The 18,940-nt window shown below is 40.6% G+C and overlaps 1 protein-coding gene across 2 annotated transcripts; it reads right to left on the bottom strand.

Annotated features, from left to right (window-relative positions):
* Positions 1-675: 675 nt before the first annotated feature.
* Positions 676-17,056, bottom strand: apobb.1 (apolipoprotein Bb, tandem duplicate 1). 2 transcript variants are annotated; one of them, XM_086167327.1, is made up of 29 exons: positions 16,993-17,056; positions 16,129-16,341; positions 15,326-15,358; positions 15,113-15,225; positions 14,866-15,011; positions 14,616-14,763; positions 14,351-14,503; positions 13,928-14,052; positions 13,722-13,807; positions 13,194-13,638; positions 12,996-13,110; positions 12,677-12,823; positions 12,375-12,586; positions 11,881-12,097; positions 11,614-11,793; positions 11,290-11,484; positions 11,005-11,172; positions 10,705-10,910; positions 10,317-10,499; positions 10,105-10,235; positions 9,798-10,008; positions 9,529-9,701; positions 9,198-9,358; positions 9,009-9,118; positions 8,541-8,914; positions 2,339-8,365; positions 2,146-2,257; positions 1,865-2,051; positions 676-1,777 (listed from the first exon to the last, which is right to left on the bottom strand). In XM_086167327.1, exons 2-29 carry the CDS (start codon positions 16,181-16,183, stop codon positions 782-784), a joined length of 11,409 nt encoding a protein of 3,802 aa, XP_086023453.1. In that variant the 5' UTR covers positions 16,184-16,341; positions 16,993-17,056; the 3' UTR covers positions 676-781. The 2 variants fall into 2 exon arrangements, with proteins under 2 accessions (XP_086023453.1, XP_086023454.1); XM_086167328.1 differs by having other exon boundaries at positions 11,881-12,076.
* Between the last annotated feature and the right edge of the window lie 1,884 nt (positions 17,057-18,940).

Raw genomic sequence — 18,940 nt, 5'->3', positions numbered from 1 at the left:
TTTATACTTCGTCTCATCAGACTAAAGAACCTTTGTCCATTTGACAGTCTCTCCGTTATGGCTTTGGACAAACTCCACGTGAGAGTCCACTCAAGCTCTCTTCCACAGTGGCTTTCTCTTTGTCACCGTTCCACACAGGTTGGACTAGGGAAGAACAGGGGCAGGAGTTGTATGTTCATTAAATCGTCTCCCATCTGGGGCACTGAAGCTCTTACCTCCCTCAGAGAGGTTGTCTTGGTGGCCACCTTCAGGTTTAGTGTTCTTCTTGCCCAGTCATTCAGTTTCTGAGGATGGGCAGCACTGGATTTAGGCAAGTGCCATACTCCCTGCATTTATTTATATGATTGGTTTAACTGAGTTCCACTGGATGCCCATTCAGTTTGAAATCTAGAAGGCCTGAATGTCAACATCAACTGTCTCATACACACACTGATGTCCCTCATGCAAGAAGACTGGACTTCTTAGCTACACCCAGTCCAATGAGAGAAGACAATCTGTGTACAAAAATCTTTGATCTCAATCCTCCTGACAGCCCCAAACCCAATGATTCCCTCTAAGGAAACACCTTTCTTTTCATCTTTTCAATTACAAGGTGTGTTTCTTGTGGTGAATGCCTAGCAGGCTTCTATGTCATGTATGAAATGATTTCAAACACACAAAACAGGAAATTGAGCATTTGGAGATTTATCAAATGTATTTTATTGATGTTTCTCAAAGGGAAGGTGACCCTTGTATAATGTTACATTTTCAGTGCTGGTACTTAACAGTCTGTTAGATTGTCTTACTTCAGTAAGGTAAATGGAAGATCAATCTCAAGCTTTCCGTCACTGATTTTCATGTATGCCTGAGCCTCTTCTGATGCTTGCTGCAGGAATCCATTAGCAGCATTATTAAATTGCTCCACGGCATAAATGAACATGTCCAAAATGTATTCAGATGTTTTCTTGATCTGTTCAATATTGAGGTCAGAGATCTGAACAGCAGCTTCCTTCATGATAGTGACAAAATTGAGATATAATCTGTTGAAGTAAATCAACACATCATCTAAGTAGTCAGACGTGACTGTGTCAACAAACTCCTGAGTCTTCTCAACTACAGCTTTAAAGGTCTCACCTATCTTTGCTAGCATTGTGTCAAGACTCTCCATGTTTTTCACAAAGTCCACCAGTTCATCAGAAAACATCCTGATAGCTATTTTCACCTGATCAAAGATCTGGCTCACAGAGACGACATCACTGATCGGCATGCGCAATTTCACATTGTTAACTGTCTCAATAAAAGAGTTAAAGAAGACCTCTGCATTAGCAGAAATAATCTGAACAGTTCTACCTAGCATTGCAGCAACGCTACTGGTCAGCTGTTTTAGGACCTCAGGAAGAGTGGTCATTTCTGCAGATCCTGGCAGTGTAAACTTTGTTTCCCTCAAGATCTTGATCAGTGCGTCAAGGAAGACCTGGACAGTTTTCTGGTACTGGACAATTATGTTTCTGAAGAAGATTGACAGCTGGCTCATTTGAACATCATAATTGATAGCAGCATTGTAGGCTTCGATAATGCAGTCAAAAACGGTGTTCATGAACATCTTCATGTTTCTTGTGATCTGATACTTGTCAGCAAACTCTGTGAAAGTGGAGATTATGGCTGGGAGTCTTGTCTTGAGTTCAGAGAGCGCTACTTTGGGCGCTTCCATGTTGTAGGCAATCTGCAGGTTCATTTTGTCAGCATCTTTGGACGATGATCTGATGCTCAAGAGGTCAACATCAACATCTGGACTAGACTGTTGAGTGACAGAAGTATATCAGTTATATATTAGCTATGGTATTTCATTGTTAATTTGAGCAAGAAATTTCATAATTATACTCACAGGATAACGGCCATAGATCCGTGCGCTAATTTGGGATGCAACTCTGCTATTGACCTGCAAACCCAAGAAGCCAGTGGATGGGGTAGATACTGAGGCACTAATACTATCTTTGCCACAAGCGTAGCGAAGGTTCATATCAGTGAAAGTAGGGCTGGTGATGTCAACATTAAGGATATGGCGGGAATCACTGAAAGAGAAGAATAAAACCCATGTAAAATTCATTTTGGGGCCTGGAAAAATATAATCAAGCAATCATTTGACTTAGCAAAACAGAACATTACCTCAAAGATTGAGTAATGGCATCGTTTACTTCCATATTGATGTCTGTATGTGCCAGAACAGCCTTGCTGATAACAGTCAGTACATCATTTTCCAACTTTGCCGTAGATGATGCTATTAAAAGAAATTTACGTAAGGTTAATCACTTAAAAACTAAGCATTAACAAAAAATAAAGAGGATTTACAACCACTCACCGTCCATGTCATACTCCAAAAACAAAATGGCAGAGGTAGCAGAGGACTTCACAACAACTTTGATGACAGGAACATTTCCTTCAGCATCAATCACCAAGTTTGTGGTGTACAGAGGGCTGGAGAACTTAGCATTGCTTGAAATCTTCAGAGAAGTGGTTGTTACTTCAGCTACTGTTTTTTCATTGATGATGAAGTCACCCAGGTTAGTTGGCTGAGAAACATCAATCTCAATATCGGCAGTGAGGACACCAGTTGGTGCCAGCTCAACGGTTGCCTGGGCAATATGCTTCCCATTGGTGTTCAAACCCAAAAGATTTGCTTCGTTATTGCCAGTGTACTTATACACAGCATATACTCGGCTCAGGGAGGCCTCAACCATAATATTTTCATTGATATCCATGCCGATGATTTTCGTGGTGGCTTGGTTAAGCTTGGTGTCAGCAATAAATTTGGCAGTAGAGCGTAGGCCGTCTTTGTTGAGGTACAGATTGAGCTCATTATCCAGGATTCCCACCATAAGGTAGTCATCCAGCATTGTGCCGTCCATGTTTGCTCTGGTAAATGACTCCATGGAAACATCCTCAAAGGTTCCCTCCAGCTTCAGACTATATTCAGCATCTGCCTTTCCTACAGCTTTGACCACAGGGATGTTGAAGTCACCTTTCATGTTCCAGGTGGAAACAGCATTTGCTTTGGATTTGGTGTCTGCAACCAGATTTTGGTTCACCTCCAGATTGAGAATGGGCAGAGCAATCTTTGCCATAGTAGCCACAGAAACAGCGGTTGTCAGAGACTCAGTGCTCATACTGATGGTGCTGTCATGAGTACCCTCAATGTGAAGATTTTCCAATGACAGGGAATTGGCCAGCTTGATTCCTCTCCTGGTGGTCAGACTGGCAGTTCCATCAAGTTTAGCTTTTAGGCTCTCAAATTCAGAGGTTGTGGTAGCTCCCAGACGGAATACAAGATCATCCTCTGCGTATAGTCCAGCATTGACATTCAGATTAATGAAAGCAGACTTAAAGGTCAGCTCTGAAATCATGTTGCCTACTGGGGGGATATAGATCAGATCCATCACGTTAAGAATTGGGACACCTGCTTTTTTCTGGTAAACCATCATGGCATCTACATCAACAGACTGCTCCGTTGTCATCAAAAGGTTATTCAGTCCGGTCTGCTCATACAAGTTCAAATCACTGATTGCTGGGGTTTGGAAGTCCACAAAGGGTAGATCAATCTCAGGAATACTGATGGGGCTTGTGAGGAAGTCAAGATTGGCATCACCCTCCATGCCAACAAACACACCAAGTGCATTTTTATTGTTGGCAACAGTGAAGTTGTAGAACATTTTGTACTGATTAATCCGAGCCAAAGTTACGGTGTTCATCTGCTGGCTATCAGGTCTGAGAAGGGCAGAGTAATCATTCTGCAGATCTATTTTAGCAGTCAGGCTTTCAAAGATGCTCACCTTCGCATTTCCTTTGTTTTGGAATTCAAAGACCAATTCATTTGGACTGGCTATAAAGTTGATTCCATTGGACACGACTCCACTGAGTTCACCATACAATTCTGCATCGTGGTTTGCTTTCAGTTCAGCTTTCATATCGTAGAGGTTAAATTGTCCAGATGCAACAACAAGACTGTTCTTAATGAAAGGTGCCTCTACCTCATTGCGGAGATTCATCATGAAGTCCATGGCACCAGATGTAGCGGTGATCCGTTGCTTCATCTTCAAAACTGGAGAATCTGTTTCACCAATGAAAGTTAGCTCCACAGTTGTGGGACTGAGTGACAGCTGCAGGTTGCTCTTGTGGTTTCCTTCTTCATCATTATACTTCCCCTTGCCTGTATTTTCAACTGTAACAATAAAGGTATAGTCTTCTTGGCGTACTATTGCTTTCTGGACCATATTGGCTTCACCTTTGACATTGATAATTGGAAGGTCAACAGCATGATTGTAGACTGTTTCAAGGGAAGCTGACATTCCTTCTTCCATAGCAATAAAGGCAGTGTTTGTAAATTCAGAAGCATAAGGTGCAGTATCAAACTTCATTGTGGTCTTTGCTTGAGCCTGGCCTGATAAGCCATAGAGACTCAGCGATGCCTGATGGTCAAATCCAAAGGCCATATGATTCAGCTTAAGAGTCTCCCCAATGACAATACGACTCCTTTTTGGAAGTGCAATCTGAGCAGTGGATTCAAATCGGTAATTAAGGAATTCAATGTTGTCAGATAAGCCTTGTGAATTTAAGAGTCCAGTGAATTGGGGCGTGAGTTCAGTCTCAGTGGAGTTTTGGAATTCGGCAGATGTCTTGACAGTGTAGATGGGAGAGGTAAAGCTGATTTCACCATAGAGTTTTCCAAAGCACGGAACCATGATCTCCCTTGGAATTGTTGGCAGTTTGATCTCAGGAACCTGAAGAGATTTCACAAGCTTTTCTAGGGGAACTGCTGGGATCTCAGGGAATGAGAGCTGAGGGAGCACGATAACTGGGAGATTTATATCGGGCATGGCAGGAAGGTTGTTCAATGCCAGGTCTCCAAAGAAGGCATCAACATCAAACATATTGATTTCATAGTTTATAATGAAATCAATAAAGTCAATGAGCATTTGTTTGACGTCATTAAAGGATATTGTTGTGGCTTTCATTGTGTAGAGATCCAAGATTCTGAATTCAGGAATATCCAGTTGTGTTGGGATTTCGATCTGTTGAAGGTTATTCATGTTGATCTTAAGGGAAGGTACAACAAGATCCGTGAGAGGAAGAGTGAAGGATGGCGTCTTAAACTCAAAATTCTGTAGTTCACGAATGAGGCCATCGATGATTTGCTTAATTTCGCCCACAATCTTTTGCTCAGGCATCATAGAACTGATGAGCTCTACCCAAATGGACAAATACTCGGTGACAGAAGCCATGACCATACTGTAAACGTTGCTCACCATTTCAAGATTGGAAACAATTTGAGCTTTGATATCCATATTAGTAATCTGTTGTTTTGCAGATTCCCAAAAGTTCTTTAGGTCATCATTTACAAGCTGGTTGATTTTGTCCTTTGCATTGTTGATGAATTCTGCAATTTTAATTTCTCTAAGTTGTTCCATAGAGCTTTTTGCAGAAGATGTGACAATGTTAACAAAGTTGCTTACTGCCTCAAGTTTCTGGGGAATTTCAAGAGCTGTGATCAACTCATTCAGGTAAGTTGTATATTCAGCGATGATGCCATTAGCATATACCACAAAGTCATTATAATCCACTGACTTCAGTCTCTGCTCAAAAGCACTAATTCCCATATTCAGCTGTTCAATCATATCTGTAACCTCAGTTGTTTTCACATAGTTGATGCTGTCCTCAAAGGCCTGAGTGAATTTAGCGGGGATATCTGCATCTGTCACCATCTGGATGGCAGCCATGATGGTTTTTTCAATTTGAAGCTGCCTGACAAAATCTGCAACACTCTCCAAGATGGCTTGAATCTTTTTGTCAGCCTCAAACTTCACAGTCAGATCTCTAAGCATTGCGTAGAATGTGTTGATCTTGCCAATAATATCAAAGTACTCAATCTGTTGCTTAATGTAATCCAGCATGTCATTGAATGCCTTTGAAGGGAACTTGTTTATCATCTCATCAATGAAGTATCTGAAGTTCAAAGATAAATAGAAACGTTTAATTTCATTGAGGGCCGTAGTTATGTTGGTGTTCACAATAATACCTCTAATCTCATACACGATCCTCTTTAGAGTGCGGATGACGTCATATTTTTGATCAACATCACTCAAGAATGCAATGCTGGTCCCTTTCAATTTTTCCATGTCAATTTGTTGGATCATCTCCGTCATTGCATCAAGTACATACAAAAATATTTCCTTGATGTCGTACGCTTCATTAAAGGCATAGACCTGTTCCTGGACCTTCTGAAGCAGAGTATCCGGGAAAATGCCGCTAACCAAGATGTCTTTTATCATGTTAACAAAGTGATTGACGTAAACAGAGATATTAGCCATCATGGTCTCAAAAGAACTCCTGAGGTTTCTCAGATATGCATCAAAATCCTCCTCAGAGATGACATACTGTTGGGTAAAATCACTCAAATACTTCTTCGGCAGAATGACCATTCCTTCGATGTTCATTTCAGAAACAAATTCACCAACACTCTGACGAAGAGTCTCAAGTTTAGCTCTTACCTCAGCATTGTTGATGAAGTTCTGAACTACCTCTGCAATTTCTACAAGAACTCCCTTGATGCTCTCCAAGAACATGGGTACATTCGAGATGAAAGGAAGCTGGATGATCTGACTCTGGGTGTGTTTGTCATACTTGAGATAACCAGAGAGGGAAAATTTCTGATTCTCCTCAGATTCTGCATTTAGGATGTTTGTCAGAATAGCAGATGAAACCTCTATTCCAAGTTTCTCAGCATTGTTGTAGGCACTCATCTCATTATTGAAGGCATGCTGATTCATTCTAGAATGCAGCCTAAAACTGGTCTTCTGTTCTTCAATGGAAACAGCAGTGTCCATACTGTTGTCCAATGTGGTCTCCAGGGAAAAGTCATTATCCAGTTTGTGGTTAATTGCTGCCCTGCAATCATGGGAGCTTGCAAAAGCCAGGGGTTGTGCTTTGAGGAGGAATTTGCCGTAGAGCTGGGCACTATGCTTTCCATACATTGTCATGTCTCCCTCGGCATTGAAGATTGCATCAAGGTTGAAATCAAAAGGAATGATGCTGGAACGGATGGTGTGATCAAAGCGCAACGCTTGGGAGTTGAAGCGGGCATCGTTGGAAAACCTCGCAGCAAGACCGATGATTTCAAGCTCGGTGTTTTGTCTCATCTGGGTGCCAAAAATTTTTCCATTGGTGTTGCACTTTGCGTTAGCAGTCATATCACCATAATTGACCTGATAGGTGTGCTGGATCTCTTCCACATCATAGGTGGCTTTGAGGTTTCCGCTCAAGTCCATCTTGTAAAGCTCTGCTTGCAGCTGAGCTTCATTAATGAATTTAGCATCGAAAAATTTCAGGTTGTTATTTACATTTGCAGAGGCGGTAAAGGGTTTCAGGTCAATGGTAATGTCATGGTCATAAGATGTAAAGTCACTCAAGCTGACATCAGCCTTTGAGTTGAAGTTGAGGCTTGAAAGAGTGACGATCATGTCTTGTGTGTTATCGAGCCTGAAGTCAGCAATTGCACCATTGTTTGTGATGGATAAGGTTGCCCTTGAAGCATCAAGTTGAGCATTGAAGGTGTTTTCCAGGGACAGAGGGCTCTGGAGGGCAGTTTTTCCACTTGCAGTCAAACCATCCTTGTTCATCCTCAGAGAAGCTTTGTGAGTAGCTTCATTCTCAAGAAGCTTCACAGAAGCATCACTGCTCACAACCAGACCATTGGCATCAAAAGAGCCAGTCAGCAGAGAGTAAACACGGTTTTCAGAGTAGTCTGCATTAGTCTCCACCCTCATGACAACTTCGCCTGCTCCAGCTGAGGCTGCAGCCTGGTTGCGGATCTTCAAACCCAGAGCCATAGCATTAGCATTGCACTGAAGTGACAGCTTGTTATCTTTGAAGGAAAGATCAGCGGAATGTGTTAAGACATCTTCAAAAGCATTGGTGTTTGACAGAAGAGAAAACTCTCCATTAGCAAGGTTTGCTGCAATTGTGTTCTGGGCTTTAAGGAGTGTTGAATCAATAGTGACAGAAGAATCCATCTTTGCTTCTGGTTTGAATGGGAAGATGGCAAAGGACTGGGTGGAAATGGTTTTGCCAAATATTGGTCCAGCTCTGAACATCCCCTCAAAGTTGCTATCAGTAGAGATTTCTTGGGTACTGATTCCTGCCATTCCATTGTGCACTGCTTCAATGTTTAGACCAAATGGGCTACTGGCATCAATCTTACTGACTGATCTCACATTTATCTTGTCCGTGATGGATGCATCCTCAGCAATGCTGAAACTGGCTTCAATGAATTTATGAGCCAAAGAGGCTTTCAATTCGGCTTTGGTTGAGTCAGTGTTGGCGATCATTCCAGAGCCTTGACACAGAAGAAAGAGCAAGAAAAATAAATATAAATATGTGCATTAGCTCGATTTTTTTTGGAAATGTGCCAAATTACGAACTCCAATATAGCATAGTACCAAAGTTAAATTCTTTCAACTTTTGGTTATGGAGAATAAATGATGAGTTGTTAATTTATGACCAAAAGATACCTTCAAAGTTAATGGACAGGATATCAACTGGAGAGGTTCCTTTCACATCAAACTTTGCAGAGTAGCTTGGTGTGTCCACAATATCTTTGCCAACAGCCATGGAGGCCTCCATGTTATAAAGGTTGCTCCTCATCAGATGGAAAACTTCAGCTTTACCAAAGAAAGGAATTGTCAGAGTAAGGCTCTTGGGCACAACAAGCTCTGGGACTGGGATCTCCATGGAGACGATTTCAAGTCCAAACTCGGGCAGAGACAGGGACGGTGTAGTGAAAGCTGGTGGGAAGTTGAGGTCCACTGTTGACTTTCCTCCAAGAGGGAGAGGAATGGCTAAGTTGAAGCGGCCATTGTTGAAATAGTAGACAGCCTTTGTCTCCCTTTTATAACCAAAAGAGTAGCACACATTAATAAATTTCAACTGCCGACTAATTTGAGAACATTTTGTTTCCTTTCGATTTGAACCACACTTACACATTCATGAAGAGTGTTTCTGGCAAAGTCAGCTCAGGCATGTCAGGCAGTCTGAAGTTCTGAATGTAGGGCATATCGGCACCGTACATTTCCATGTAGTTGTTAGCTGCCTAATAAGAAAAAATTCCTTGTTTGGTTTTCCTGTTAGATTTGAGAAATATTCACCATTAAGAAGTGCAAGAGTCCTACCTCCACAAACTTCTTGAAGACTTCACGGACTTTCATGTCAGTCTGTGCCACCTGTAAATCAAGAAGCTGGTTTCCATACTTGTCAATTAGGTCAGAAATTGGAAAGATGCTGGTGTCAGTATTGACATCGGAGTTGAAGTCAAACTGAATCTTGCTGGAATCTGCAAAGAAGATGAACAAATTAATCCTAAATCTGGAATTTCTCTCAGAGATCTTTTGAGCGCTCTCGAGGTTTGACAAAAAAAAAACAATGGTTGGTTCCTCAGATGTATGTTACCCCTGAATAAAAGAAATAATATTGTGAGAAAGGTGTCATTGGAAAATACATTACCATATTTCATGATGAGTTTCTGCTCGGACATGGTCTCCATGACCTTGATTTCACTCTTTAGCTCCATGACCGATTCATCATTACGCTTCATTTTAGCTGTGAAAGTAGCGTCAGTGCTGAGGGATGGGACAAGGAGTTGGATCTGCAGCATGCCTTTCTTCATGGCCTCAAGACTGAAAGATAAACCAGTGAGTATGAATCATCTGAAATATGATGAATATGTTATGAGTCCTGGATTTGCCCACCCCAGAACCGTGGTTGTATCTTACTTGGCACGGCCAACTAGGGAGAGCTGAGGGATATTTTTGTGGATGAGATCAAGAGAGATGGAATGAGTTCCTTTCCCTTTGGTGTTTCCGTCAACAATGCCCAGCCTGAGTCCTGCCTCCACATCATAGTCAGGGATCTGGAAGTCAGCTGTGATGACATTCTTCCTTCTGTTGTATTTCATGACTGCTCTAGCCTCAGTGGGCTCTGCACCTGTTGTTGCCCAACAAATACAGGAATGCTGCTGAACTTTGCAAAATTTAAGCAGTGTGAAATAGAGGTTATTTAAAAAAAAAAATCACAAATTACCTTCAGCTCTCAGAATGAAATTCACAGAGTCAACTTTCTGCCTGCCATCCTCTCCCTCCTTAAGGAGAGCATAGGCAACAGTGGCAGTGTACTCAGTAACTTCACCAGTGGGATGGAGCTCCACGGCAAATCTGTTATCATAATTGATTTTGTTAAATAAGAATTCTGAGGTCATCCTATTCAGTATTGTTATTTGCTGGAAGTTTGCTCACTTGCTGTCTCCAGTGAAGGGGAAATAAGGTGAGTTCTCTTGAGTGAAAGCGTCAGTGTACTGAAGAGCACTGCAGTACTTCATCCCAGCAAAGAATGGAGTGCATTCACTGGAATCAACCTTGTCCATCACCATAGGGGGGAGTGCCCTCTTGTTTGGTCCAATTACTGCCACAAGGCTGTTCCTAAATTATAAAAATTGAAAAGATAAAATGTTACACTCTTAGTGCTAAAACCATAGCTATACGTAAAGACATCTTATTCAGTGATGTTGTTGCTTTTGTGGCAGTTATAATTAACTCCTGCATCACAATGAGAAGTGCCTGTTATTTCCTGGTTTTGCCTGTTTTATGATGTACATGCTACATCAGCGTGACATTTTGAACTTACGTCATCTTGATGAGCTTGGTAGGGCTTGCAGGGGCGGGGATGGTCAGCTTGATTTGGTCACGTCCCATGGAGATTTTGGCACTGAGCCCACTCTCGTGGAAAATACTTGAGTGCATTTCCAATCCAGAGTCGACATATTCTGGGATGTGGGAGCCAATTTGAGTGACAAACTCAATGCCAGCAGAGGGCATGAAGGCAATTTCACTCTGTGTAGGAGAATGGAGAAAACACAAACAGTTCGTCACAGGATATATAAAGACAATGTGCACAGTTAATTACAAGATATTTCGGGTTAATTACCATGTCCCGAGCAATCTTAAGCCCCCCCTTGATGCCAGGGGTGAAGGTTCCAGACAGTGCAATCCTCAGAGGCACGCCAGTGACAGTGGGCAGGAAGAACTCATTGTCCATGAAGATGTAGTGGGCAAAGATTGTGTTGTCAGCATTTGTCATCAGTCCCTTCATGATCTAGGAAAATAAAAAGTACATGATTTACATGATTGAATCTCACCAGGGGCATTTTAAAAACACTCCAACTTTCACAGTGAATTATGTGACTGGAAAAGACTAATATTGTGCCCCAACCTCAGTAGGGAACATCTTGAACATGCTATCAATCATCATGGCAACAGAGTAAGCCATCTCCTCCATTTCGTTTGTCCTTAGGTATCCCAGCTCATTTCCCAGGAGCCTAAGATACATCATTGCCTCCGGAGACTCTGTGGTCCTTAGTTCTTTCACCAGTTTGTTGAGGTTCCGCCCAAGCTCCCTCATGATGTTCTGAGAAGTCAAAGCAGAGGTGTTCAGTGTTCAGTGTTGTTTTTACGCAGTCATTCCTAGATATGAAAATGAAGATGATAGATCATAAGAGGAACAGAGTTTTGAGAGAAACGAGATTTCTCTGAATACCTGTCGCTTCATTTCGTCCTTCTTCAGAGCAGGCACTATGCTCTGCAGGATCTCTTTCACTCTGAGTGGCATGTTATCAGAGACAAAGTACATAGACTTCAAGGCGGTGTTGGGGAAGAATCCGTTCTCTCCAAAGAGCGCATCAACTGTTGGTTCAAATCCTTTGCCCTCCATGCCAATCTGAGAAAATGACAACAGTTCTACAAATTTAACCACATATCAATAAAGATATGCATAACTCCAACATGAACTTGGGACATTTGTTACCTCCATCATGTTAATGTCAAAGCCAAATGCCTTAAGAGTCATTTCAAGCATGAGTTCTTTGGGCAGATAGCTGGTGCCCTCAAAGATCATATTGCCCTTCAAAGATCCCATCTTGTAGTTGCGAGAAAACTTGGTGGGGTCCATAGTTGGTCCAATCTCATTACCCTGCAGGGCATCACGTATTCTCTGTCTCAGTCTTTGGAAAAAAGAATAAACACTTCATTAGAAATATTTTTCCCATTCCATCTTTGTCATTTTCACGCCTGCAACACTTGAAGAGACATCCATTCTACATTGTTCTACATTGTACGTACAATGTTTCAGCTTTGTGTTTTAGCTTATTTAATTAGGTTTCAACTCCAATGTCTTTAATACAAACTTCAACAAGCACTTGTCACTGGTGCTGTACTACCCATTGTAATCTCAATGAAACAATGAATACGAGAAAGTAAAGAAGAAACAAAACTGCAAATCAGTAACGGCTGTACACTTACTCTTCAGTCTCAGGCTCAGTTGAGGATAAAATGTTGGTCATGTGTGAGATCACAAAGCTCTTGAACTGTTGATCCTGCTCATTGGCCAAGGCATCGACCATTTGTTGCATTTCACTATCAAGTGGGCTCTTCATCAGTACCAGGTATGCCGCAATACGCTTTTGCAAGGGGCTTGTATTATCCAAAACCACCTGCATCAGCACCTCCCTTCCCTGTGATTAACATTCATTGATACATTTGATTATTTTGGTGACAAATAGTAGCTGCAATATTCAGTCTAACAATCTCCTAATTGTACTGGCCTCATCAGGGATGGGGGTCAGTCTGAAGACTTGGATGGCGGCCTGCTGCACGGTGGGAGAAGCTGCGGGTTGGTTCACACACTGGATCACTGCTGATCTGAGTGCAGGTCCAGCAGACAGCACAGCTGGAGCCATGTTTCCAATAACCTGGGGTTATAGCAGTCATTATTCTCCAACATCTGGCCAATGTTAATTTAGAAAGACTGGAATTTGAGAAATTGTCCAGTAAAGTGGAAAATACACAAACAAAACTGAGGAAGCTTTTCCGATTTCTTGCCCATTCAGGCCAAAGTTCTCCAACCTTTTGACGGATACCTACCCTCAATGTCATGAATGTGTTTTCCTTATCACCAGAGCAGTCACCCAACTGAGCAGCCATGAAGTTAGCAACTGAGAAAATCTCAGGAATAAGTTTTCCTTCAGCTTTGTAAAACCTGTCGAGGAAAAAAACATGTGTTATTTATTTTCTATTCATGTAAATCCCTTCTGTCATGAAAGCAGGTTTGTCCTTACTGACCTCTTGACAACATTGCTCAGGGCATACATGATGGACTTGCTGGGCTTGTATTTGGCCATTTCAAGCATATCATTGATCAGGAGGTCAGAGGGATTGGACACCATCCCCAGAGCAAAAACAGTGGCATCAACCTCAAGGGATGAGCTGTCAAAGCTCCTGAGGATCTGCATGATGGCACTGCTGCATTCAGGAGTTCCACACTGTGCCAGAACCTGGTATGTCAGGACACGGGAAACGCCAAGCGCTTCAGGGATGCTGGAGCTCAGGGTTTCGGTCTTCATGCCACGGACCATTGTGACAAGCTTATGGAACAGGAAGGCTCTTCTGTCACCGTCAGACTCTGGAAGAGCAGCCAACTCTCTCAGGAGAGCCAGACCTGCATCTTTATCCTGAACGACACTCTTGTCCTTTACAGTGTCCATTTGAAGATCTTTAACAATGTCACCTACGATACATAACACAGTTGCAGTTAATTTTTTTTAATTCCTGAAAGAAATTAAAAAAAAAACAACTATGCAACATTCTTACTTCGATCGAAGATTCTGTCATTGTGAGGAGACACCTGAACCAGGGTCAGTTCTTGTTTTCCAACATTAGTGACTCCATACTCTCCCCTGAAAAAACAACCATGATTTATGATTTCACAAAATATTTGGTTAAATCATAACTTAACCGCCCAGAAAACTTTCCTCTCATCTGTTGATACAAGTGATATGTTGTAGGTGCAGACTTACTTGTGGGAGAAGGGGATCAAGATGTGTTTCTCTGTGCAGGAACCAGCGGTCATGTGTTTCTTCTCATTGTCAAACTTGTAGTTGCAAGTCTGAGAGCTTCTTATCAATTGGGCAAGAGGATAATGCTGAAAATAGGCAAATTAACATTTGGGCATGGGTTATTGGACATTCAACATAGCTATTATCGTGCTATCAGCAAAGCAAGCATGAAACCCTTATGTGACATATTACTCATAATTTAACTAAGCAATTTTGTGATTTTCAAAAGCCATTTATCATGCAAATTCTGTCTGCTATGGGATCTGAGAATCATTAGAGAGGAGGAAAGTAAACAAAAGACATCACTAGCTGTAGTACCTACAGTTACTCTATGTTTCTATTCACGTTACTGATAACATTCAAAATGTCTGTCAGTTATCTCACCATGCCAGAGATGAGCGCCAGGGGGCTGGTGTGGTCTCTCAGAGGGACAAATCTGTCACACCTGGACAGATCTCTGTTGAGGGTGATGTCAGTTGCGATATCCTCCCGAGCATTGACAGTGTAATAAGTCTTGCACATTCCATGGATTGTTGGCTGAAAGACATAATAAGGAGAAAAGCAATATGATGTTATATATCACTGTTCCATTAAAGAGAACCAGCTCTGGGTACATATTTTGGTGTATTTTTTTAGGAAATCACTTTACCATGTTCTTGTTCTTTTCCTCCTCCACAAGAGGCACAGCCAGGGCAGAGATGATTCCCCTCTTGATGTTCAGGATGGTTTCTGTCTCGCCTTCCTCAGGATACAGTTTCACATCATACTCACCCTCAACCACAACCTTCAGAGGGTATCTAGAAAATATGTGAATATTTTAATGGAATTCACCGGGCAACACCTTGAAAATGTTAATTGTTGTTGTGATATGTCTTTGGAGCTCTTAATGAGAAAACTACCTCTCCATCTCAGCAGCAAAGTCAGCAGAGGTGGTTGCAGGACTGAAAATGGGGTTGCCATCAGCGTCCATGTCAGCAGACTCACTCAAGCTGCAGTCAGTGGTGCGTACGATGAAACTGCATGTTTGCGGTACTTCAATTTCAACCTGTGACAGAGTAAGCGCTTGTTATTTTTCATGTCTAATCAACTCAACTTGCAAATTTAAATCTAATGAACGAGGGTAATCATAAAATAAATTGCTAATACCTTGCATGAGGCCATGGGTCCACCTTTGAACAGTGAAGCTCCATTGATGGAATTCAGAGACTGAGCTTCATATCTGTATTCATACTTGTGCAGGGTCTTGTACCTTTGGGCCACTAGAATGGCAATAAATCATGTCGAAAAATAAAGTTAATTTAATTAAACAATTATACCTACAAAATTACAAGCTCATCAAAGGTGGCTTATCCAACTTACGCAAGCAGGTGGGCTGATCTCCATCTTGGGCCACTATTGAAAAACAATTAAACAAAGACATTTATTTAAATAAATTGCTAAAACATCCATTGAAAATAGGAATTGTGGTGTCCCAATTCTAATTTTAGGTGTTAGACTTGGAGGTACATTTACATATACATTTCATTTGTGTTGTTTTGTTAAATTTTGATGTTTATATACTCCACTATATCCATTTTAATGTGTAACTTTGCACTCAACAATTATTATCAATCAGGTTGTTGGATCTGTAAAGATTTTTCACCCAATAACCTGAATATTTTCTTGTTTGAATTGCCAGGCTTTAGATTTTCATTTGTTTTTCCTGCCTTTAGGAAGGTATATTAAATTGAGACATACTACAGTACAATACACTTCAATATAATACAATATGATACGATACAATACAAAACAACGCAGAATATAATTTGCTCTGCATCATTTTCAGTGCATCATAAGTACTCGGGTCTTGCTTTGTACGACATACTTTAAATGAAGGTGAAAATTTCAATACTTTGCTGATGATATTTGCCATGTTTCTAATGGCATAGCATATTGGTTGGATGCATTTAATTTTATGACTAAAACCTTACATTTTTTTTTGCAAACTTTGGGGTTTTGTAAAATTTAGTTCATTAATTCATTCAAATTATTTATATAATAAATGGAATGTCAATGAAAAAAGAACATGCACTGATTCTCAAATTACTTAATTTGAAACAATGGACTCTTCAAAAGAACAATGTGAGAAGATATTTTTAAAGATGACTCAAAGAGGGACTCACCAGCCAATGAAGGTGTGATCAGGAGCAGCAGTAGGCAGAGCTTTGAGTCCCCCATGATGGGTTCGTGAAGCTCTGTCCCCTTGAAATTGGCGAGTACTCAGACGAGACTGATCACTGAAATGAAGTAAGAGATTTTATACCCTCAGCTGAGCTTCGTCAGAGGACTGGGAGGCACTGACAGTCCTTCAAATGCTCAAAGTCCACCCAAGACTCCTGTGTGGAAGGACAAAGGCAAAAGGTTTAAAAGGATAGCCATTGGTAAAATGCAAGCTTACAAAATCCATCAGTTTTCAGATATATTTTGAACATTGTTATACTAAATTGATGAGATGTTTGTTAATATTGTTTAGCTTTATACATGTAGATTTATATGGCCTAAGTCCCTTTTACATAGCATTGATAAAGCAGCTTGTGGTCAGAAAGACACAACAGTACACCAATCAGTCATGATCTAACCCTTCTTTTGTTTTTTTCACTGAACAAATGATATATTCCCCTTTTTAAATGTAGCTTAATGAAAGTCTTCACTAGATTCTGTGTGAATTGGGGCACTGATACAATTACAAAGGCACTCGTTTTTGATAAGTGACTGATCAAGGCATGCTCTAAACACAAAGTCCCTCTGGTCTTCCAAGGATGATAAACTTATCAGTGGCTTTATCGGATGATGGCATTGAGAAAAAAAAATACCCACACCATTGTGGTGACATTTTCTGGATTTACATATTTGATAAATCAATATGAGTTGAATTTAAAAAGTTTCAAATACTTTACATGGTAGTTAAAACCAAATACTTTACTGTACTTGTTAACATCACTGGAAGCAGTCTTTTCCAATATAATAATTTTGATATTGGTACTTACAGAATATTATCTTGTATTACACTTAGATGCGTGTTCTGCTTCCCCCATCACAAAGCCAACTGAAAACGTAGAAAACATTTGCCAAACTCCCAAATTGTGTAGTTGATGAACTTTGATCCTCAAATATACAGAGGTTCATGCGGAGCTTTGTTTGATCACCTTGGATGAGCAAAACAGCTCCCTTATGGTTTTGTCATTAGTCATCATTAGCATTAGAATATTTAGCACAGAGTATATTGTTAGGATTTTATTTTCATTTTCTACATTGGTCATGTTAATTGAAGTTAACATGGTCATGCTGTGTTGCAATACCTCCCCATCAGCACCTTTCTAGAAATTTGTCTGATAGTGAGTGTTTGCACTGACAGATAGTGCCCGAAAAGGGCTTTTAAACCCCATCTTATAAGTGTGTGTACGTGCACACACGTGTTTTTGAATGTCCCTTTTTGTGTACTTTTGTGTGTGTGTGTGTGTGTGTGTGTGTGTGTGTGTGTCACATTATTCTAATATTTCTTGCTGGTGTGTCAATGTTTCTTTTCTTATTATGGACCCTTACACTAATTTCTCTCAAACAGATGGCGGAGTATAATAAGTGCACCGAGACTCACAAGAAAAAAGGTTTCAAAAAGGAAAAATAAAATTAACAAGAGCAGTACTTTAATATCCATGGCAACTTTGGTAATCACAAGGCAAAGAAATTGTTCCACTCTCCCACTCATGAGGCCAATGAGATGGACTTGAAACGTTGATCACAGCAATCTTCGACTTCTGTGGGTCCACTGTTGGTTCTGTTGCTTCATCAGTCATTCGGGTAAAGGTCAGCTGTTTTGTCCAGTGCGAACACTGGAGACGAGTAAAGATACCGGTCAAGTCTTGACCAACTATTCCATTTGCTGTTTGATAGTGTGAGACCCTGTGGCAAATTACTGTTGTTTAGGATCTAACCGTACAGGAAGAACTGCAAGAAACACTACTGCTTTGCTCTGTGAAACAGTTAAGTTGAGAAGACTCCTAATCACAATTCCCTAAAAACACGATTGTCAGCCGTCTCAACATCTGTGCTTTGAGTGCGGCTGCAAGGAATCATCTGAGAAGTGACTGAATCAGAAAAAGATTACATAATTAATAAATTGTCTTTACAATGTTTTGAATTCTCGTGATTTCCATTTTAGTTTTTCGCTAAATTAATTCTCCACATCATTTCAGATAGTATTTTTATTTTTCTAACAGGTCTGCAATGTTCTACCTAGCTATGAAAAGTCCTTTGAGTTCCACAGTCGCAATAACTTGGAATCCTTTACATAATTTACCTTAATTACTGAGTGCATTTTGCTAATGCAACATTTTTTAATTCAGGTTTCCTGCAAAATACCCTGTCTGGCAATCAATAATTTTTTTGTGTGCTAAAAATTGTGCAGAGGAGGTTTAGCATGGAGTCTTGCATTGACTACATTTCCAAAAAAAAAAAAAGGGCATGAACATACAAATCCTCTAACTACATAACACAGAGTACAATACGTTGTCCAGAAGTTTGCCAATAGATTAGTCAATCTAGTTTAGCAAACATTGTCAGAAAGTCCAGATATAATGAAGTCATACGCTGGGTATCAATGTATCATAAACCACCATGTGAACCCATGGTAAGACTGCTTTATCAGGTTCTGAAAGATAGCACTCTCCATACCTAATAAAAAAAAACTTCACTGATGAGAGCTTTGGGGGCAGGTCAAAGGTTATCGTGTACTGCACAGCACAGAAAATGCAAGGCAGTTTTGTATGCTCGTGTATTACATACATTTTGAAATCCTAAGGCATAAGATCCATTCAAAAAATATCAGAAACACCAGTTAGTAGATTTATCGATATTCCCTGACTTAGGTTTTGTTTTTTCTCAATTTGCAAAATTTACAAGAGTAGTTCCGAAGAAATTAGTAATGTCTCTTTTTTT

This window comes from Fistularia commersonii, chromosome 20 (assembly GCF_037954325.1).
Source record: "Fistularia commersonii isolate RoL2024-O1a breed Wild chromosome 20, RoL_Fcom_v1.0, whole genome shotgun sequence".
Classification (NCBI taxonomy): domain Eukaryota; kingdom Metazoa; phylum Chordata; class Actinopteri; order Syngnathiformes; family Fistulariidae; genus Fistularia; species Fistularia commersonii.
The sequence above is the reverse complement of the archived record's forward strand: the minus strand, read 5'-3'. Positions and strand labels throughout refer to the sequence as shown.